The sequence below is a fragment of the Oncorhynchus tshawytscha genome, linkage group LG10, assembly GCF_018296145.1.
Source record: "Oncorhynchus tshawytscha isolate Ot180627B linkage group LG10, Otsh_v2.0, whole genome shotgun sequence".
Taxonomy (NCBI): domain Eukaryota; kingdom Metazoa; phylum Chordata; class Actinopteri; order Salmoniformes; family Salmonidae; genus Oncorhynchus; species Oncorhynchus tshawytscha.
The window spans coordinates 67,762,880-67,786,827 of record NC_056438.1 but is presented as its reverse complement, the minus strand read 5'-3'; the positions used below and the strand labels follow the sequence as shown (position 1 = coordinate 67,786,827).

At 44.8% G+C, this 23,948-nt stretch overlaps 1 protein-coding gene across 1 annotated transcript in view; it reads right to left on the bottom strand.

Moving 5' to 3' along the window:
- LOC112235698 overlaps positions 1-23,948 on the bottom strand; it is a 185,097-nt gene that overhangs the window by 28,987 nt on the left and 132,162 nt on the right. The window contains exon 6 of the mRNA XM_042328903.1: positions 10,287-10,468. Within this exon, the coding sequence (XP_042184837.1) occupies positions 10,287-10,468 (182 nt within the window). The remainder of the gene's footprint in view (positions 1-10,286; positions 10,469-23,948) is intronic.

Here is a 23,948-nt window from a genome sequence, read left to right as displayed (position 1 = left end):
ACTGAAAAACAGCTTCTATCTCAAGGCCATCAGACTGTTAAACAGCCACCACTAACATTGAGTGGCTACTGCCAACACACTGTCAATGACACTGACTCTACTCCAGCCACTTTAATCATGGGAATTGATGGGAAATGATGTAAATGTATCGCTAGCCACTTTAAACAATGCTACCTTATATAATGTTACTTACCCTACATTGTTCATCTCATATGCATACGTTGATACTGTACTCTATATCATCGACTGCATCCTTATGTAATACATGTATCACTAGCCACTTTAACTATGCCACTTGGTTTACATACTTATCTCATATGTATATACTGTACTCGATATCATCTACTGTATCTTGCCTATGCTGCTCTGTACCATCACTCATTCATATATCCTTATGTACATATTCTTTATCCCCTTACACTGTGTATGACAGTAGTTTTTTTTGGAATTGTTAGTTAGATTACTTGCTCGTTATTACTGCATTGTCGGAACTAGAAGCACAAGCATTTCGCTACACTCGCATTAACATCTGCTAACCATGTGTATGTGACAAATAAAATTTGATTTGATTTGATTTGATTTGATTTGATTTGATTTGATTTGAGGAGTGGCTTCCGTCTGGCCACTCTACCATAAAGGCCTGATTGGTGGAGTGCTGCAGAGATAGTTGTCCTTCTGGAAGGTTCTCCCATCTCCACAGATTAACTCTGTCAGAGTGGCCATCAGGTTCTTGGTAACCTCCCTGACCAAGTCCCTTCTCCTCCGATTGCTCAGTTTGGCTGGGCGGCCAGCTCCAGGAAAAGCCTTGGTGGTTCCAAAATTCTTCTATTTAAGAATGATGGAGGCCACTCTGTTCTTGGGGAGCTTGAATGCTGCAGAAATGTTTTGGCACCCTTCCCCAGATCTGTGCCTCAACAAAATCCTGTCTTGGCTCTCTACGGACAATTCAGGTCCGTAGAGCTCTCTACGGACAATTCCTCTGACCTCATGGCTTGGTTTTTCCTCTGACATGCACTGTCAACTGTGGGACCTTATATAGACAGGTGTGTGCCTTTCCAAATCATGTCCAATCAATTGAATATAACACAGGTGGACTCCAATCAAGTCGTAGAAACATCTCAGGAATGATCAATGGAAACAGGATGCACCTGAGCTCAATTTCAAGTCTCATAGCAAAGGGTCTGATTTCTTATGTAAATAAGGTATCTCCGTTTTTTATTTGTAATACATTTGCTAACATTTCTAAAAACCTGTTTTTTGACTTTGTCATTATGGGGTATTGTGTGTAGATTGATGAGGAACATTTTTATTTAAACCATTTTAGAATAAGGCTGTAACGTAACAAAATATGGAAAAAGTGAAGGGGTCTGAATACTTTCCGAATGCACTGTATAGGGCCCTGTTTTCTATTACCATTTCATCTTGCCATAGTAGTAAAATCTTTTCCACCATTTCACCTGAACCAGTTGATTGTCTTTAATAGAATGTGTGTGAGAAATGTTTGTATGTCAGCACAGGTTGGTTAATTGTTCATTGTAGGCTCCTCCCACTAACTAAGCTAATGAGCTGCAGATGTTTAAATGTTTATTGGAGACTCCCAGTTTGAGTGGGAGGTGAGCAAGGAAAGACCTGTTTGTTTTAGGTGTCAATCTTTAATCCTTGTTTGAACCTTTTAGCAATTTCAACTCTGACATTTTCTAGCCTATTTTGTATTTATCAAAAATAAATCTCTAATTTTGAGAGAAACTGCTTTTAGTGAAAATCTTTTTATGTGAAAGGCATCGGCTAGCCTTCTCACAGACAACAACTCCCATTATTAGGGTAGACACTAGACCATCTCTATCTCTGGAGTAACTCAGTTCACTTGATGCTTCAAGTACATTAGTGGGATTGTCTTGCTGACCCTGTTGACCTGTACTTTAGACTGATGCAGTGGTCTTATTTAAGCCTTGAGAGATTGGAAACCAAAATGTATTTCTCAATTCCAGCCACATTGTAATGGTTCTGAACACTCACTTTGTCTGTGTTAGGCCTGTGTGTACAGGGACTAGATCTCATCTCAAACCACTGCCCTCAGAAAACCCCATAACGTTAAAAAAAAACTTGACTCCCAGTTTGCTCATATAAGCTGATAAATGGATAGTTGTCTGTGTTCAAATCCCCAGCCACCGTTTAGAGGTTGAATTACAGTGACTTGAGCCCAGGCAATTTAGAGAAATCATCACAACAATGAGTCAAACTGAGACAAAAACAGCTAGTATCCTACAAAATGGCCCCGGAGAAAAGAGGAGAGGACAAGGAGGAGTGAGGGGGTGACTGAGGGAGAGAGAGGGATACAAAAAGAGAGACTGATGAGAGAGAGGGGAGATAGACAGTTTTTTGTGGTCCTATGAGATTGTCTGCAAATAAGCAGTGATAAGAGACGGGCAGTCTCCAGTCTTTACCCAGACTGACTGCCAGAGTGTTAACGACCCAGTTAACGACCCAGCTTCCCCTGCACGTCCCTGGCTAACCCTCCACCACCCTCACCTCACCCCACCTCTCCACCACTGCCCATGGGCCTGTCCCTGTCTCTCTCTGACAGATACATACCCACACGCACATGCATGCATGAACACATACACACACACACACACAGACACACACACACACACACACACACACACACACACACACACACACTCACACTCACACACACACACACACACACACACACACACACACACACACACACACACACACACACACACACACTCACTCACTCACTCTCTCTTTCTCCTTCTGCCTTCCTCCCCACCTGCCTCTCTGTCTCCTGTCACATCACACAATGCTGAACCTCTTTTAGGCGCCACAGTTTGTCCCTTTTTTTAAATGAATCACTGTATTCCTTCACACCTGTTTACTCATTCCACCGAGTGTTAACAGGGAGAGCTGCAAGATCAACAGAGTGTATGTGTGTGTTCCTGTGTGGCTGGGTGTGTGTCTGTAAATTCAATGGTAAAAAGATACTGCCCACAGCTGTGAGAGGAGCAGGGAGGTCAGACTGAGTGGTAGCAGAAAATGTTCCAGTTTAAACATTTTCCTCTTAAGGGTAAAAAGATCATCTCTTTCCACAAAAACATTTCCACTGCACTGCACACACACACACACACACACACACACACACACACACACACACACACACACACACACACACACACACACACACACACACACACACACACACACACACACACACACACACACACACACACACACACACACACACGCACGCAGACAGTCTGGCCATGGAGACAGCTCTAATTTTTTGCTTTGTTTATTTTAATTCTCTTAGAGTCGTATCTTTCATGTATTCAATTACCTACGCGTGGATTCCCTGAAAGGCTAAATCGCTTTTAACCTCCTCAAATCTTCTTCTCAGCTACACCCACCTACCTACTGTATAGCCACCTACCTACGGTATACCCACCTAACTACTGTATACCTACCTACCTACTGTATAGCCACCTACCTACTGTATACCCACCTAACTACTGTATACCTACCTAACTACTGTATACCTACCTACCTACTGTATAGCCACCTACCTACGGTATACCCACCTAACTACTGTATAGCCACCTACCTACGGTATACCCACCTAACTACTGTATACCTACCTACCTACTGTATAGCCACCTACCTACGGTATACCCACCTAACTACTGTATACCTACCTACCTACTGTATAGCGACCTACCTACTGTATAGCGACCTACCTACGGTATACCCACCTAACTACTGTATACCTACCTAACTACTGTATACCTACCTACCTACTGTATAGCGACCTACCTACGGTATACCCACCTAACTACTGTATACCTACCTACCTACTGTATAGCCACCTACCTACGGTATACCCACCTAACTACTGTATACCTACCTACCTACTGTATAGCCACCTACCTACGGTATACCCACCTAACTACTGTATACCTACCTACCTACTGTATACCTACCTACCTACTGTATAGCCACCTACCTACGGTATACCCACCTAACTACTGTATACCTACCTACCTACTGTATAGCGACCTACCTACTGTATAGCGACCTACCTACGGTATACCCACCTAACTACTGTATACCTACCTAACTACTGTATACCTACCTACCTACTGTATAGCGACCTACCTACGGTATACCCACCTAACTACTGTATACCTACCTACCTACTGTATAGCCAACTACCTACTGTATACCTACCTACCTACTGTATAGCGACCTACCTACGGTATACCTACCTACCTACTGTATAGCCCCCTACCTACGGTATACCTACCTACCTCCTGTATAGCCACCTACCTACTGTATACCTACCTACCTACTGTATAGCCACCTACCTACGGTATACCCACCTAACTACTGTATACCTACCAACCTACTGTATACCCACCTACCTACTGTATACCCACCTGCCTACTGTATAGCCACCTACTTACTGTATAGCCACCTACCTACTGTATAGCCATCCACCTACTGTATAGCCACCTACCTACTATATACCCACCTGCCTACTGTATAGCCACCTACCTACTGTATACCTACCTACCTACCTACTGTATAGCCACCTACCTACTGTATACCTATCTACCTACTGTATAGCCACTTACCTACTGTATACCTACCTACATACTGTATAGCCACCTACCTACTGTATAGCCACCTACCTACTGTATACCTACCTACCTACCTACCTACCTACCTACCTACCGACCTACCGACCTACCTACCGACCTACCTACTGTATAGCCACCTGCGTACTGTATAGCCACCTGCCTACTGTATAGCCACCTACCTACTGTATACCCACCTGCCTACTGTATAGCCACCTACCTACTGTATAGCCACCTACCTAGTGTATAGCCACCTACCTACTGTATACCCACCTGCCTACTGTATAGCCACCTACCTACTGTATAGCCAGCTACCTACTGTATATATGTTTACCTACCTACTGTATAGCCACCTACCCACCTACCTACTGTATACCCACCTACCACCTACCTACTGAACCTACTGAATCTACCTACCTACCTATCTACCTACCTACCTACCTATCAACTGTATACCTACTTACCCACCTACCTACTGTATACCCACCTACCCACCTATCAACTGTATATCCAACTACCCACCTACCTACTGTATAAACCACCTACCTACTGTATAGCCAGCTACCTACTGTATACCCACCTACCCACCTACCTACTGTATACCCACCTACCACCTACCTACTGAACCTATATATCAACTGTATACCTACATACCCACCTACCTACTGTATACCTACCCACCTACCTATTGTATACCCACCTACCCACCTACCAACTGTTTACCTACTTACACAGCTACCTACTGTATACCCACCTACCCACCTACCTACTGTATACCCACCCACCTACCCACCTACCAACTGTTTACCTACTTACCCACCTACCTACTGTATACCCACCTACTCACCTACCTACTGTATACCCACCTACCCACCTACCTACTGTATACCCACCCACCCACCTACCTACTGTATACCCACCTACCCACCTACCAACTGTTTACCTACTTACCCACCTACCTACTGTATACCCACCTTCCCACCCACCTACTTACCCACCTACCCACCTACCTACTGTATACCCACCTACCCACCCACCGACTTACCCACCTACCCACCTACCTACTGTATACCCACCTACCCACCTACCTACTGTATACCCACCTACCAACTGTTTACCTACTTACCCACCTACCTACTGTATACCCACCTACCCACCCACCTACTTACCCACCTACCCACCTACCTACTGTATGCCCACCTACTCACCTACCTACTGTATACCCACCTACCCACCTACCTACTGTATACCCACCCACCCACCTACCTACTGTATACCCACCTACCCACCTACCAACTGTTTACCTATTTACCCACCTACCAACTGTATACCCACCTACCCACCTACCTACTGTATACCCACATACCAACTGTTTACCTACTTACCCACCTACCTACTGTATACCCACCTACCCACCTACCTACTGAATACCGACCTACCCACCTACCAACTGTTTACCCACCTACCCACCTACCTACTGAATACCCACCTACTCACCTACCTACTGTGTACCCACCTACCAACTGTATACCTACCTACCCACCTACCTACTGTATACCCACATACCAACTGTTTACCTACTTACCCACCTACCTACTGTATACCCACCTACCCACCTACCTACTGAATACCGACCTACCCATCTACCAACTGTTTACCCACCTACTCACCTACCTACTGTAGACCGACCTACCCACCTACCAACTGTATACCTACCTACCTACTGTATACCCACCTACATACTGTATACCCACATACCTACTGTATACCCCCTACCTATCTACCATCTGTATACCTACCTACTGTATACCTACCTACCCACCTACCTACTGTATACCCACCTACCCACCTACCAACTGTTTACCTACTTACCCATCTATCAACTGTATACCCACCTACCCACCTATCTACTGTGTACCCACCTACATACTGTATACCCACATACCTACTGTATACCCACCTACCCACCTACCAACTGTTTACCTACTTACCCACCTACCTACTGTATACCCACCTACCCACCCACCTACTTACCCACCTACCCACCTACCTACTGTATACCCACATACTCACCTACCTACTGTATACCCACCTACCCACCTACCTACTGTATACCCACCCACCCACCTACCTACTGTATACCCACCTACCCACCTACCAACTGTTTACCTACTTACCCACCTACCTACTGTATACCCACCTTCCCACCCACCTACTTACCCACCTACCCACCTACCTACTGTATACCCACCTACCCACCTACCCACCCACCGACTTACCCACCTACCCACCTACCTACTGTATACCCACCTACCCACCTACCTACTGTATACCCACCTACCCACCTATCTACTGTGTTCCCACCTACCCACCTACCAACTGTTTACCCACCTACCCACCTACCTACTGAATACCCACCTACTCACCTACCTACTGCATACACACCTACCTACTGTATATACACCCACCCACCTACCAACTGTTTACCTACTTACCCATCTATCAACTGTATACCCACCTACCCACCTATCTACTGTGTACCCACCTACATACTGTATACCCACATACCTACTGTATACCCCCTACCTATCTACCATCTGTATACCTACCTACCCACCTACCTACTGTATACCTACCCACCTACCTACTGTATACCTACCTACCCACCTACCTACTGAATACCCACCTACTCACCTACCTACTGTATACCCACATACCAACTGTTAACCTACTTACCCACCTACCTACTGTATACCCACCTACATACTGTATACCCACATACCTACTGTATACCCACCTACCTATCTACCATCTGTATACCTACCTACTGTATACCCACCTACTCACCTACCTACTGTATACCCACATACCTACTGTATACCTACCTACCTACCTACCTACCTACCTACCTACCTACCTACCTACCTACCTACCTACCTACCTACTGTATAGCCACATATCTACTGTATACCCACCTACCTACTATATACCCACCTACCTATGTACCATCTGTATACCTACCTACTGTATACCTACCTACCCACCTACCTACTGTATACCCACCTACCTACCTACTGTATACCCACCTACCCACCTACCAACTGTTTACCCACCTACCCACCTACCTACTGTATACCTACCTACCCACCTACCTACTGTATACCCACCTACCTACTGTATACCCACCTACCCACCTACCTACTTTATACCTACCCACCTACCTACTGTAGACCCACCTACCTATCTACCTACCTACCTACCTACCTACTGTATACCTACCTACGGTATAGCCACATATCTACTCTATACCCACCTACATACTGTATACCCACCTACCTATCTACCATCTGTATACCTACCTACTGTATACCTACCTACCCACCTACCTACTGTATACCCACATACCTACTGTATACCCACCTACCTACTGTAGACCCACCTACCTACCTACCTACCTACCTACCTACCTGCCTGCCTGCCTGCCTGCCTGCCTACTTGCCTGCCTGCCTGCCTGCCTGCCTGCTTGCCTGCCCTGCCCATCTACCATCTGTATACCTACCTACCCACCTACCTACTGTATACCTACCCACCTACCTACTGTACACCTACCTACCCACCTACCTACTGTAGACCTACCTACCTACCTACCTACCTACCTACTTACCTACCTACCTACCTACCTACCTATTTACCTACCTACCTACCTACCTACCTACCTAGCCTCCGCCTGCCCACCTTATTCTCCCCCTTTCACATTGAAAACCTTATATTCCCTGAGCCAATATTTAAGACCGAGAGACGACAGCCCTAAAATAATTTTGGTTCAATATCTTCTATTTCATGCTATAATAATATTTTGGGGGGAGAAGTGAGATAAAAGCTCCATGTTGGAAGAGTAATTGTAGGTTTTGTTTGGCGTCTGAATCCGAGGGGAGATAGGTGAAGGAGGTGAGAGGAGGTGTTTATTTGTTTTCATGTCATTTCTCCAGTCACTGAGCACACAGTGAATTGATCACTTCTATCTCTCTCTGCAGGATGCTGCTTAGACGTTCTCTCTATGTTGTTTTCTCTCTCCCTCTCCAACTCTCTGCAGGATGCTGCTTAGACGTTCTCTCTATGTTGTTTTCTCTCTCCCTCTCCAACTCTCTGCAGGATGCTGCTTAGACGTTCTCTCTATGTTGTTTTCTCTCTCCCTCTCCAACTCTCTGCAGGATGCTGCTTAGACGTTCTCTCTATGTTGTTTTCTCTCTCCCTCTCCAACTCTCTGTAGGATGCTGCTTAGACGTTCTCTCTATGTTGTTTTCTCTCTCCCTCTCCAACTCTCTGCAGGATGCTGCTTAGACGTTCTCTCTATGTTGTTTTCTCTCTCCCTCTCCAACTCTCTGCAGGATGCTGCTTAGACGTTCTCTCTATGTTGTTTTCTCTCTCCCTCTCCAACTCTCTGCAGGATGCTGCTTAGACGTTCTCTCTATGTTGTTTTCTCTCTCCCTCTCCAACTCTCTGCAGGATGCTGCTTAGACGTTCTCTCTATGTTGTTTTCTCTCTCCCTCTCCAACTCTCTGCAGCTCAAACAAACCTCTTTTTCAGCCTGCCTGTCTTCCTTTGGATGTCTTGTTCTGCCTCATTGTCTCTCTCTTTCACCCACTCTCTCTCACTCTCTCTCTTCCTGGTGTTTTTGTTCTGGCTGCCTCGCTAATTTCACTCTCCCCTTCCCTCTCCCAACTCTCACTCTCTCTCTCTTCCCCCTCCCTATACTCTTTCTCTTATCACAGTAACTCATCCCAGGGCCTGGAAATCCCTTCCAACTCACCTCACAAACCCTGGGGGGCTGTCACAGTGACACACACACACACACACACACAAACACTACACACACAGACAGGTTAAACTACTCAAAGACACAAAAACACAAATCCACACACTCACTCAGCATTCACACTGGGTGACCACCAGAGGTGCGTCAGATTCTCTCTTATCTCAGATCTAAGTGGCAGGCTATATTAAAGAGCAGTGTATATTTTTAACACTCACACACTGTCTGTGCCTTTTGAAAGGCTAATTCAGCTTCTAATAGCATATATCATGTCTGAGACAGACTAGAGGTCTTTGGTTTGCTGCTATTGATGTCAGTCAACATCACACATGAGAGGCCTACTCACAGGTGTGAGACACGCACAAACACGTAACACACACACGTAACACGCAAATGTAACATGCAACATACACACCGAGTGTCATCTCTCATCACCAACCACACTTCATTATTGGAGTTGCTTGTGTGATAACCCAGAGTGACAGTCAGTTCTAGTGGGAATCATCTAGAATCAGACAGCATCAACGGAAATGAGCTGATTAAATAAGCACACACACAGATATGGCCATCTGACTCACAGAGAAAACACTAGATATATATCTATCCAGCATAGCAGTGACTGCACAGCTTCTCTGGAGCGTTTTGAGGGAGAACAGGCCAAATCAACAGGCTCACCTGTGTCCTCCTCTCCTCCTTCTCATCATCTGTTCCATTATTCCATCCTGTTCTGCCCTCCCTCATTCCCTCCATCCCTCTCTGTCGGCTGACACCCAACATGCTCCATTGCTCACTCCTACATACCTCTTCCCTCTCACCTTGTTCAGGGTGATCACGGCCTCTTGGTTCGTTCCGCTGATGTTGAAGGTGTCCCCCGTCTCTCCTTCCAGGACAGTATATTCCAGCTTGGCATTGTCGCCTAGGTCAGCGTCTGTTGCTGAGATACGGCCCACCTCCGCCCCCAGAACAGCCAGCTCTGACACAGAGAAGGACCACATACCTGGAGAGAGGGAGGAGGCAGGAAGGAAGGAAGGAAGGAAGGAAGGAAGGAAGGAAGGAAGGAAGGAAGGAAAAAGAGAGATTTAGACAAGGGATTTGATGTACTGTACAACAGGGAGGAGGTGCTGAGGGAGAAAAAGGGTGATAGAGAGTGAAATGAGGGCGTGGTAGGAGACAGCGACATCACAGGCGCTGAAGGTTACACAGCACTTATTTATCTTGTTTATGTTGTTTGTGTTTGGTGAGGCGAGATAGAGAGGACTCATCAAATGTCAATGACTGTGTCTGTCTCCTGCTGTTATTTCTTCTCCGCTAACAAGCTTGACTATTCATCAAGGACAGATAATAAGCCTGTGGTTCCTCTCCACTCAGTCATGTTTAAACATGCAGGGGCATTTACCTTTTAGTGCTCTTCACATTAAATCACCACATTAAAATACCCTTTTGTTGGAGCTACAGTTTATATTACCGTGAAATACACAGATCCCATGACTCACTCTCTGTCTGGAAAAGAGCAGTACAGGAGCTAACTCAGTAACAACTCGGCATTGCTCACACACAGTCCATTCCTTAAACTTCACTTCAGTCGTTTACTGCATACGGACCATTGACTCAAGTGACATGTTCGAGGGAGGTGGGGAGAAAGAAAGAAAGATATATATTTTTTGCCTTACACGCACAAAATGTACGTGCCCATTCAGCAGAGCAGCTATGTACAGTACAACTAGTTATTGGTGGAAAAATCAGATAAACTCCGGGGCTCAGACAGAATAACATTGTAAGCGGCGCTTTGTAAAGTAAAAATGATAGCCAGCACTTTAGCCAGACAACATCACGACTACGTCAAACACACGAGGAGTAAGATAAAGGATTTATCCACCCACATCAGAATAAGACAAATGGTAGATAAGGACGTTATGAAAAGATAAACAATGTGCTCGACTTTATGTGGGTAAGACCAAACGTGGACTTAAGACAAGGACATGTGAGCATACAGTTGAAGTCGGAAGTTTACATACACCTTAGCCAAATACATTTCAACTCAGTTTATTACAACTCCTGACATTTAATTCTAATAAAAATTCCCTGTTTTAGGTCAGTTAGGATCACCAATTTATTTTAAGAATGTGAAATGTCAGAATAATAGTAGAGAGAATGATTTATTTCAGCTTTTATTTCTTTCATCACATGGGTCAGAAGTTTACATACACTCAATTAGTATTTGATAGCATTGCCTTTAAATAGTTTAACTTTGGTCAAACATTTCGGGTAGCCTTCCACAAGCTTCCCACAATAAGTTGGGTGAATTTTGGCCCATTCCTCCTGACAGAGCTGGTGTAACTGAGTCAGTTTTGTAGGCATCCTTGCTCGCACACACTTTATCAGTTCTGCCCACACATTTTCTATAGGATTGAGGTCAGGTCTTTGTGATGGCCACTCCAATACCTTGACTTTGTTGTCCTTAAGCCATTTTGCCACAACTTTGGAAGTATGCTTGGGGTCATTGTCCATTTGGAAGACCCATTTGCGACCAAGCTTTAACTTCCTTACTGATGATGTCTTGAGATGTTGCTTCAATATATCCACATCATTTTTCTACCTCATGATGCCATCTATTTTGTGAAGTGCACCAGTCCCTGGGCATTATGACCAAACAGTTCTATTTTTGTTTCATCAGACCAGAGGACATTTCTCCAAAAAGTACGATCTTTGTCCCCATGTGCAGTTGCAAACCGTAGTTTGGCTTTTTATGGAGGTTTTGGAGCAATGGCTTCTTCCTCGCTGAGCGGCCTTTCAGGTTATGTCGATATAGGACTCGTTTCACTGTGGATGTTGATACTTTTTTACCTGTTTCCTCCAGCATCTTCACAAGGTTCTTTGCTGTTGTTCTGGGATTGATTTGCACTTTTTGCACCAAAGTACGTTCATCTCTAGGAGACAGAACGCATCGCCTTCCTGAGCGGTATGACAGCTGCGTGGTCTCATGGTGTTTATACTTGCATACTATTGTTTGTACAGATTAACATGGTACCTTAAGGCATTTGGAAATTGGTCTACAATTTTCTTTCTGGGGTCTTGGCTGATTTCTTTGGATTTTCCCATGATGTCATGCAAAGAGGCACTGAGTTTGAAGGTAGGCCTTGAAATACATCCACAGGTACACCTCAAATTGACTCAAATTATATCAATTAGCCTATCAGAAGCTTCTAAAATTTTCCAAGCTGTTTAAAGGCACACTCAACTTAGTGTATGTAAACTTCTAACCCACTGGAATTGTGATGCAGTGAATTATAAGTTAAATCATCTGTCTGTAAAAAAGTGTTGGGTAAAATGACTTGTGTTATGCACAAAGTAGATGTCCTAACTGACTTGCCAAATCTATAGTTTGTTAACAAGAAATTTCTGGAGTGGTTGAACAACAAGTTTTAATGACTCCAACCTAAGTGTATGTAAACTTCCGACTTCAACTGTGAGTGCTCCATTTGCAACCATGATGAAAAATCCCCTGTTGCCAGGCATTTCAATAGCCATAATCATAAACTAAGTGCCTTGCGTTATATGGGCATTGAATTGGGGAAGGCACCATGTACGGGAGAGATAGAAATAAATGACTTCTCCAGAGAAGCATATTGGATAGACTGCTTGAGCACTCTTACCACAGCAGGCCTCAATGAGGAATGCTCTTCTTTTTTTTGTGGTAGGTTATAAATATGTAGGCCAAACATTTAGGCAATGACATCATAATGTGTCTGTATTGTGTGTTTATAGCTACAGTATATTGTTATTTTTATATATTGTTAGTTTCCCCCACAGCTCCCGCAAATCAAATCAAATCAAATGTATTTATATAGCCCTTCGCACATCAGCTGATATCTCAAAGTGCTGTACAGAAACCCAGCCTAAAACCCCAAACAGCAAGCAATGCAGGTGTTGAAGCACATTGGCTAGGAAAAACTCCCTAGAAAGTCCAAAACCTAGGAAGAAACCTAGAGAGGAACCAGGCTATGAGGGGTGGCCAGTCTGCTTCTGGCTGTGCCGGGTGGAGATTATAACAGAACATGGTCAAGATGTTCAAATGTTCATAAATGATCAGCATGGTCAAATAATAGGTTTGGGACAGGTAAGCACGTCCGGTGAACAGGTCAGGATTCCATAGCCGCAGGCAGAACAGTTGAAACTGGAGCAGCAGCACGGCCAGGTGGACTGGGGACAGCAAGGAGTCATCATGCCAGGTAGTCCTGAGGCATGGTCCTAGGGCTCAGGTCCTCAGAGAGAGAGAAAGAAAGAGAGAATTAGAGAGAGCATACTTAAATTCACACAGGACACTGGATAAAACAGGAGAAGTACTCCAGATATAACAAACTGAACCTAGCCCCCCGACATGTAAACTACTGCAGCATAAATACTGGAGGCTGAGACAGGAGGGGTCAGGAGACCCTGTGGCCCCATCCGATGATACCCCTGGACAGAGCCAAACAGGAAGGCTATAACCCCACCCACTGTGCCAAAGCACAGCCCCCACACCACTAGAGGGATATCTTCAACCACCAACCACCATCCTGAGACAAGGCCGAGTATAGCCCACAAAGATCTCCGCCACGGCACAACCCAAGGGGGGGCGCTAACCCAGACAGGAAGATCACATCAGTGACTCAACCCACTCAAGTGACACACCCCTCCTAGGGATGGCAAGAAAGAGCACCAGTAAGCCAGTGACTCAGCCCCTGTAATAGGGTTAGAGGCAGAGAATCCCAGTGGAAAGAGGGGAACCGGCCAGGCAGAGACAGCAAGGGCGGTTCGTTGCTCCAGAGCCTTTCCGTTCACCTTCACACTCCTAGGCCAGACTACACTCAAACATATGACCCACTGAAGAGATGAGTCTTCAGTAAAGACTTAAAGGTTGAGACCGAGTTTGCCTCTCTGACATGGGTAGGCAGACCATTCCATAAAAATGGAGCTCTGTAGGAGAAAGCCCAGCCTCCAGCTGTTTGCATAGAAATTCTAGGGACAATTAGGAGGCCTGCGTCTTGTGACCGTAGCGTACGTGTAAGTATGTACGGCAGGACCAAATCAGAGAGATAGGTAGGAGCAAGCCCATGTAATGCTTTGTAGGTTAGCAGTAAAATCTTGAAATCAGCCCTTGCCTTGACAGGAAGCCAGTGTAGGGAGGCTAGCACTGGAGTAATATGATAAAAAATGTTGGTTCTAGTCAGGATTCTAGCAGCCGTATTTAGCACTAACTGAAGTTTATTTAGTGCTTTATCTGGGTAGCCGGAAAGTAGAGCATTGTAGTAGTCTAACCTAGAAGTAACAAAAGCATGGATTCATTTTTCTGCATCATTTTTGGACAGAAAGTTTCTGATTTTTGCAATGTTATGTAGATGGAAAAAAGCTTCCTTGAAACAGTCTTGATATGTTCGTCAAAAGAGAGACCAGGGTCCAGAGTAACGCAGAGGTCCTTCACAGGTTAATTTGAGACGACTGTACAACCATTAAGATTAATTGTCAGATTCAACAGAAGATCTCTTTGTTTCTTGGGACCTAGAACAAGCATCTCTGTTTTGTCCCTCTGCTGGGATCTCTTGATAGGGCCAATACTGACTGAGAATTCATAATTATGCCTTTTAACCTCTGTGGTATTGTTGTCGTGATATTGATTGCCATTGCCTTTGCATGCTGAAGAAGGGCTCATACGCAAAGCGTTCGAGCGGCAATAAAAATATGTAAATGTAAGTTTATTCAACAGAGTGCTGTCCTGTTTATGTTCTTTAGATAAGGACGTTATCACCTCTCAACAAAACACAGGAAAAAGGTTCAAACCAATCGATACAAAGGATGATTTATGGGAGAATATGACGTTAGCCATCACTTTAAAGATTAGGCGAAAGCAAAAATCGTGTTTATGTTCTACTTCAAACATGAGGACAATGGGGGGGCAGTACAACATCCAAGAGCATCAGCTGGGGCCCTTAGTGGTCCTTCAGGGGACTGCAGTGGCCCTTGAGAGAAAACTACTCTCTCGGGTCCTTCACCTGCTCTTTGATCATATGGTCCATGCAATGACCACCTTCCTCATGCACTCTAGCAGCTGTCTTTGCTTAACAACTGATTTAGGAACAGCTTGTCCTATCCCAATCCTATCATTTTTCCTGACCACAAAAACCCATGGTTTTTGCTGGTCATGTCTCTGTTGAAGGAATTTTGTCAATGTTGACTAAATAATTTATACATTAGAAATAGAGTTATAACTCACAGAGTTATAAGTTGTCTGTTAAGGAATGTGTTGGTACATAGGCAAAGAGGAAGGGTCAACAGACAACTCGTGACCACAGTGAAACTAACAACGGGAAAGATGTCTGGTCCCCAACCAGGGTGGGGAGAAACCGTTGGGTGTGGAGTAGATTGTGTAACATATGGTAGCAGGCGATAAGCAATGTATGTGTTGGAATGGAATTGAAAAACAGCTTTGTCATGGTCCAGGAGGAGGAGAGACATTTCCGTAAGACATGACGCAATGTGGGATATATAAACTGAGGTACTTTGTGATTATGTTCAGTACTCTCGAGAATAAACTCTACAAATTGATTTTGAGACTGGTCTCTGTCCATTTTATACAAATAAGTATCTCACAAATTCTTAGAAATGGACGGAGTGTTTTAATTGAATTGGTTAATGCACATATAGGAATTAAATTCCTTTAACAGTTTCCTCATCATGTTGGTCAGGAAAAACTTCTGTCCCTTCTGTGTGTGGGTGTGGTGTCCTATGGGGTTGGCTGGGCACTATGTCAGCAAAAAGATACAGGCTATGAATAATAAATACCTATTCGTTGTATTGTAATAGAGAAAGAACAAACCATGTATATAACGTACAATTCATCTTCTAAGGCAGTGAAACATGAAACTCAGCATGCTTATGCCCACAAGACTCTGGGCCAAGGCATGGGCCTGCCTACTGAAGTGGACATGTGCCAGTGAATCAACATTACATATCAGCTTATGTGCCATGACTATGAATCAACCGTCTGGGACACTGGGCACCAGAATAAAAAAAACAGCCCACCAAAAAATCCTATTACTAATGACACCCCAAAATAGATCCATTCTACAGATGAGAAAATCCCTCTCTGTCATTAACATACAAAACTTGAACAGTAGTCTGTATGTTGATATACTACTTGAAGGCAATCGTACATCTCAGAAAAGCTATGTTACACAAGAGCAGTGATACACACACACACACAGACACAGCTGTAGAAGTGCTTGAGTGAATGGGGGGAGGTGTGGTGGCAATGGCAAAGTAGTCATTATCAGCTTTCCTCTCACCATGTATAGTGAAACTGGCAACAGAAATCATTCATCATATTCACTGGACCAGGCGAGAGGGACACAGAGTGGAAATAATAGCTCCAAATTATACAAGGACAGGATGCTAACGCAACAATAATTACACTTCACTTGAAACAGGAAAATCAAGCCCTCTTAAAGACAGGAAGGAACAGAACATGTGATCTCCCCTGGTCTCTATTCTCCTGGCTCTGGCCATTATGGTGTGATGTGGTGAAACAGCATGGGGACCAAAGGAGGTTGGTGGCACCTTAATTGGGGAGAACAGGCTCGTGGTAATGACTGGAGCGGAATTAGTGGAATGGTATCAAATACATCAAACACATGGGTTTCAGGTGTTTGATGCCATTCCATTTGCTTCGTTCCGGCCATTATTATGAGCCGCTCTCACCTCAGCAGTCTCCGGGGATGAGGACACAGGCTCAATGTTCTATGCCTCTCTGATAAAGCGCTCCCCACCAGGCCCTGGTAATTGTGCTCAGGAAAGAGAATCGAAGTCCTTCACTGTGCTCTGCTCAAACCCATTTCTAACAGACACCTTCTGCTCCTCACCATCATCCCCCTCACCTCACAGGAGAACATTTTTTTTCTCAGACTACTTCACTTGTTCCATGGTTCACTTACGGACACCGTGATTGGTTATGGTTCCCGGGTAAAGCGTGGTGATTGGTGGAAACGAGCCACAGTTGATGGGGAGATTAGTGAAGTGACAGCCAGTGGGAGTTAATTAGGGGCGGATGTAGTTTAATACAGGTTTATTCCTGTAAATAAGACCTAAAGAGTGACATCACACTGACACAGGAGGATGAGGAGGATGGAGGGAAGAGGATGAGGAATGGGAGTGAAAGAAAGATAAGGAGAGAGGAGGTGACTAGTAGTAAAATCGATAGTGGAAAGGGGTCATGGGTTGTGAATTCCGTGAAATGAAAAGGAAAAGAGAGAAGAGAGGACAGGACAGCAGGGAGTAGTGACTCACTGCAGGGCTGGATACACTAATAATAAAAAGAGAGAAGAGGACAGCAGGGAGTAGTGACTCACTGCAGGGCTGGATACACTAATAATAAAAAGAGAGAAGAGGACAGCAGGGAGTAGTGACTCACTGCAGGGCTGGATACACTAATAATAAAAAGAGAGAAGAGGACAGCAGGGAGTAGTGACTCACTGCAGGGCTGGATACACTAATAATAAAAAGAGAGAAGAGGACAGCAGGGAGTAGTGACTCACTGCAGGGCTGGATACACGAATAATAAAAAGAGAGAAGAGGACAGCAGGGAGTAGTGACTCACTGCAGGGCTGGGTACACTAATAATAAAAAGAGAGAAGAGGACAGCAAGGAGTAGTGACTCACTGCAGGGCTGGATACACTAATAATAAAAAGAGAGAAGAGGACAGCAGGGAGTAGTGACTCACTGCAGGGCTGGATACACTAATAATAAAAAGAGAGAAGAGGACAGCAGGGAGTAGTGACTCACTGCAGGGCTGGATACACTACTAATAAAAAGAGAGAAGAGGACAGCAGGGAGTAGTGACTCACTGCAGAGCTGGATACCCTAATAAGAAAAACAGAGAAGAGGACAGCAGGGAGTAGTGACTCACTGCAGGGCTGGATACACTAATAATAAAAAGAGAGAAGAGGACAGCAGGGAGTAGTGACTCACTGCAGGGCTGGATACACTAATAATAAAAAGAGAGAAGAGGACAGCAAGGAGTAGTGACTCACTGCAGGGCTGGATACACTAATAATAAAAAGAGAGAAGAGGACAGCAGGGAGTAGTGACTCACTGCAGGGCTGGATACACTAATAATAAAAAGAGAGAAGAGGACAGCAGGGAGTAGTGACTCACTGCAGGGCTGGATACACTAATAATAAAAAGAGAGAAGAGGACAGCAGGGAGTAGTGACTCACTGCAGGGCTGGATACACTAATAATAAAAAGAGAGAAGAGGACAGCAGGGAGTAGTGACTCACTGCAGGGCTGGATACACTAATAATAAAAAGAGAGAAGAGGACAGCAGGGAGTAGTGACTCACTGCAGGGCTGGATACACTAATAATAAAAAGAGAGAAGAGGACAGCAGGGAGTAGTGACTCACTGCAGGGCTGGATACACTAATAATAAAAAGAGAGAAGAGGACAGCAGGGAGTAGTGACTCACTGCAGGGCTGGATACACAAATAATAAAAAGAGAGAAGAGGACAGCAGGGAGTAGTGACTCACTGCAGGGCTGGATACACTAATAATAAAAAGAGAGAAGAGGACAGCAGGGAGTAGTGACTCACTGCAGGGCTGGATACACTAATAATAAAAAGAGAGAAGAGGACAGCAGGGAGTAGTGACTCACTGCAGGGCTGGATACACTAATAATAAAAAGAGAGAAGAGGACAGCAGGGAGTAGTGACTCACTGCAGGGCTGGATACACTAATAATAAAAAGAGAGAAGAGGACAGCAGGGAGTAGTGACTCACTGCAGGGCAGGATACACTAATAATAAAAAGAGAGAAGAGGACAGCAGGGAGTAGTGACTCACTGCAGGGCTGGATACACTAATAATAAAAAGAGAGAAGAGGACAGCAGGGAGTAGTGACTCACTGCAGGGCTGGATACACTAATAATAAAAAGAGAGAAAAGGACAGCAAGGAGTAGTGACTCACTGCAGGGCTGGATACACTAATAATAAAAAGAGAGAAGAGGACAGCAGGGAGTAGTGACTCAGTTCAGGGCTGGATACACTAATAGTAAAAAAAGAGAGAAGAGGACAGCAGGGAGTAGTGACTCACTGCAGGGCTGGATACACTAATAATAAAAAGAGAGAGAGGACAGCAGGGAGTAGTGACTCACTGCAGGGCTGGATACACTAATAATAAAAAGAGAGAAGAGGACAGCAAGGAGTAGTGACTCACTGCAGGGCTGGATACACAAATAATAAAAAGAGAGAAGAGGACAGCAGGGAGTAGTGACTCACTGCAGGGCTGGATACACTAATAATAAAAAGAGAGAAGAGGACAGCAGGGAGTAGTGACTCACTGCAGGGCTGGATACACAAATAATAAAAAGAGAGAAGAGGACAGCAGGGAGTAGTGACTCACTGCAGGGCTGGATACACAAATAATAAAAAGAGAGAAGAGGACAGCAGGGAGTAGTGACTCACTGCAGGGCTGGATACACTAATAATAAAAAGAGAGAAGAGGACAGCAAGGAGTAGTGACTCACTGCAGGGCTGGATACACTAATAATAAAAAGAGAAGAGGACAGCAGGGAGTAGTGACTCACTGCAGGGCCGGATACACTAATAATAAAAAGAGAGAAGAGGACAGCAGGGAGTAGTGACTCACTGCAGGGCTGGATACACTACTAATAAAAAGAGAGAAGAGGACAGCAGGGAGTAGTGACTCACTGCAGACCTGGATACACTAATAAGAAAAAGAGAGAAGAGGACAGCAGGGAGTAGTGACTCACTGCAGGGCTGGATACACTAATAATAAAAAGAGAGAAGAGGACAGCAGGGAGTAGTGACTCACTGCAGGGCTGGATACACTAATAATAAAAAGAGAGAAGAGGACAGCAGGGAGTAGTGACTAACTGCAGGGCTGGATACACTAATAATAAAAAGAGAGAAGAGGACAGCAGGGAGTAGTGACTCACTGCAGGGCTGGATACACTAATAATAAAAAGAGAGAAGAGGACAGCAGGGAGTAGTGACTCACTGCAGGGCTGGATACACTAATAATAAAAAGAGAGAAGAGGACAGCAGGGAGTAGTGACTCACTGCAGGGCTGGATACACTACTAATAAAAAGAGAGAAGAGGACAGCAGGGAGTAGTGACTCACTGCAGAGCTGGATACACTAATAAGAAAAAGAGAGAAGAGGACAGCAGGGAGTAGTGACTCACTGCAGGGCTGGATACACTAATAATAAAAAGAGAGAAGAGGACAGCAGGGAGTAGTGACTCACTGCAGGGCTGGATACACTAATAATAAAAAGAGAGAAGAGGACAGCAGGGAGTAGTGACTCACTGCAGGGCTGGATACACTAATAATAAAAAGAGAGAAGAGGACAGCAGGGAGTAGTGACTCACTGCAGGGCAGGATACACTAATAATAAAAAGAGAGAAGAGGACAGCAAGGAGTAGTGACTCACTGCAGGGCTGGATACACTAATAATAAAAAGAGTGAAGAGGACAGCAGGGAGTAGTGACTCACTGCAGGGCTGGATACACGAATAATAAAAAGAGAGAAGAGGACAGCAGGGAGTAGTGACTCACTGCAGGGCTGGATACACTAATAATAAAAAGAGAGAAGAGGACAGCAGGGAGTAGTGACTCACTGCAGAGCTGGATACACTAATAATAAAAAGAGAGAAGAGGACAGCAAGGAGTAGTGACTCACTGCAGGGCTGGATACACTAATAATAAAAAGAGAGAAGAGGACAGCAGGGAGTAGTGACTCACTGCAGGGCTGGATACACTAATAATAAAAAGAGAGAAGAGGACAGCAGGGAGTAGTGACTCACTGCAGGGCTGGAACACTAATAATAAAAAGAGAGAAGAGGACAGCAGGGAGTAGTGACTCACTGCAGGGCTGGATACACTAATAATAAAAAGAGAGAAGAGGACAGCAGGGAGTAGTGACTCACTGCAGGGCTGGATACACTAATAATAAAAAGAGAGAAGAGGACAGCAAGGAGTAGTGACTCACTGCAGGGCTGGATACACTAATAATAAAAAGAGAGAAGAGGACAGCAGGGAGTAGTGACTGCAGGGCTGGCTACGGTAGTAATAACTCTTGGAGAGGAGAGGTCCGAGAGACAGGGAGAAAAAGAGGAGTAAAACCTGTCTTATCTGAGGAGGAGGCTTTCTGTTTCTTCTGAAGGGTGGCATGCGTTGAGTTAGGAGAGTCATTAAAAAAGTGTCTCGCTGGCTGAAGCACATGCATTGGTTGAAAATAGCCTGAATAAAATCTGCATCCATTTAGTTATTCCATCACACAAGCACTTATAGTGGATGAGGCTTAAAGGAAGAGGACAGTGAGACAGAGAAGGGGTGGGTGAGCGCGAGAAGAGATTTAGGCATAAACATTAGTAGCCTATGAGAGAGAGAGAGAGAGAGAGAGAGAGAGAGAGAGAGAGAGAGAGAGAGAGAGAGAGACATAGAGAGGGAGAGAGAGAGAGACATAGAGAGAGAGAGAGAGAGAGAGAGAGAGAGAGAGAGAGAGAGAGAGAGAGAGAGAGAGACTAGGCTATCTGACAGACTAACTGGACATCACAGCACCACCCTAACACTGCAGGACCAGACAACAAAGGATTCAAATAGAGCGCCTGCAGGATGAATGAGTCCTCCACTACATTACTGCCACACTTAGAGAGACAGGGTTAATATTACATACTGTATTTACCTCATGAATGGATGGACCTCTACATGAATGGATGGACCTCTACATGAATGGATGGACCTCTACATGAATGGATGGACCTCTACATGAATGGATGGACCTCTACATGAATGGTTGGAACTCTACATGAATGGATGGAACTCTACATGAATGGATGGACCTCTACATGAATGGATGGACCTCTACATGAATGGTTTGGCCTCTACATTAATGGATGGACCTCTACATGAATGGATTGGCCTCTACATGAATGGATGGACATCTACATGAATGGATGGACATCTACATGAATGGATGGACATCTACATGAATGGATGGACCTCTACATGAATGGATGGACCTCTACATGAATGGATTGGCCTCTACATGAATGGATGGACATCTACATGAATGGATGGACATCTACATGAATGGATGGACATCTACATGAATGGATGGACCTCTACATGAATGGATGGACCTCTACATGAATGGATTGGCCTCTACATGAATGGATGGACCTCTACATGAATGGATGGACCTCTACATGAATGGATGGACCTCTACATGAATGGATTGAGCTCTACATGAATGGATGGGCCTCTACATGAATGGATGGACATCTACATGAATGGATGGACATCTACATGAATGGATGGACATCTACATGAATGGATGGACCTCTACATGAATGGATGGACCTCTACATGAATGGATGGACCTCTACATGAATGGATGGACCTCTACATGAATGGATGGACCTCTACATGAATGGATTGGCCTCTACATGAATGGATGGACCTCTACATTAATGCTGTAATGAATAGGGGGAGGTGACCAGTCCCAGATTTTCCGGATTGACTGACCTTTATGTCTTAAAGTAATGATGGACTGTCATTTCTCTTTGCTTATTTGAGCTGTTCTTGCCATAATATGGACTTGGTCTTTTACCAAATAGGGCTATCTTCTGTATACCACCCCTATCTTGTCACAACACAACTGATTGTCTCAAACGAAAAAGAAAAGAAAAAGAAATTCCACAAATTAACTTTTAACAAGGCACACCTGCTATTTGAAATCAAATTGTATTGGTCACATACACATGGTTAGCAGATGTTACTGCGAGTGTAGCAGGCGGTGATACAGCCCAACAGGACGCTCTCAATTGTGCACCTGTAAAAGTTAGTGAGTGTTTTCGAAGACAAGTCACATTTTTTCAGCCTCCTGAGGTTGAAGAGGTGCTGTTGCGCCTTCCTCACCACACTGTCTGTGTGCGTGGACCATTTCAGTTTGTCAGTGATATGTACAAAAAGGAACTTAAAACTTTCCACCTCCACTGCTCTCCCGTCAATGTGGATAGGGGGCTGCTCCCTTTGCTGTTTCCTGAAGTCCACGATCATCTCCTTTGTTTTGCTGACATTGAGTAAGAGGTTATTTTCCTGACACCACACTCCGAGGGCCCTCACCTCCTCCTTGTCGGCTGTCTTGTCGTTGTTGGTAATCAAGCCTACCACTGTAGTGTCGTCTGCAAACTTGATGATTGAGTTGGAGGCGTGAAATTCACGCAGTCATGGGTGAACAGGGAGTACAGTAGAGGGCTGAGAACACCTTTGTGCACCTTTGTGGGGCCCCAGTGTTGAGGATCAGCGGAGTGGAGATGTTGTTTCCTACCTTCACCACCTGGGGGCAGCCCTTCAGGAAGTCCAGGACTTAGTTGCACAGGGCGGAGTTGAGACCCAGGGTCTCAAGCTTAATGATGAGTTTGGAG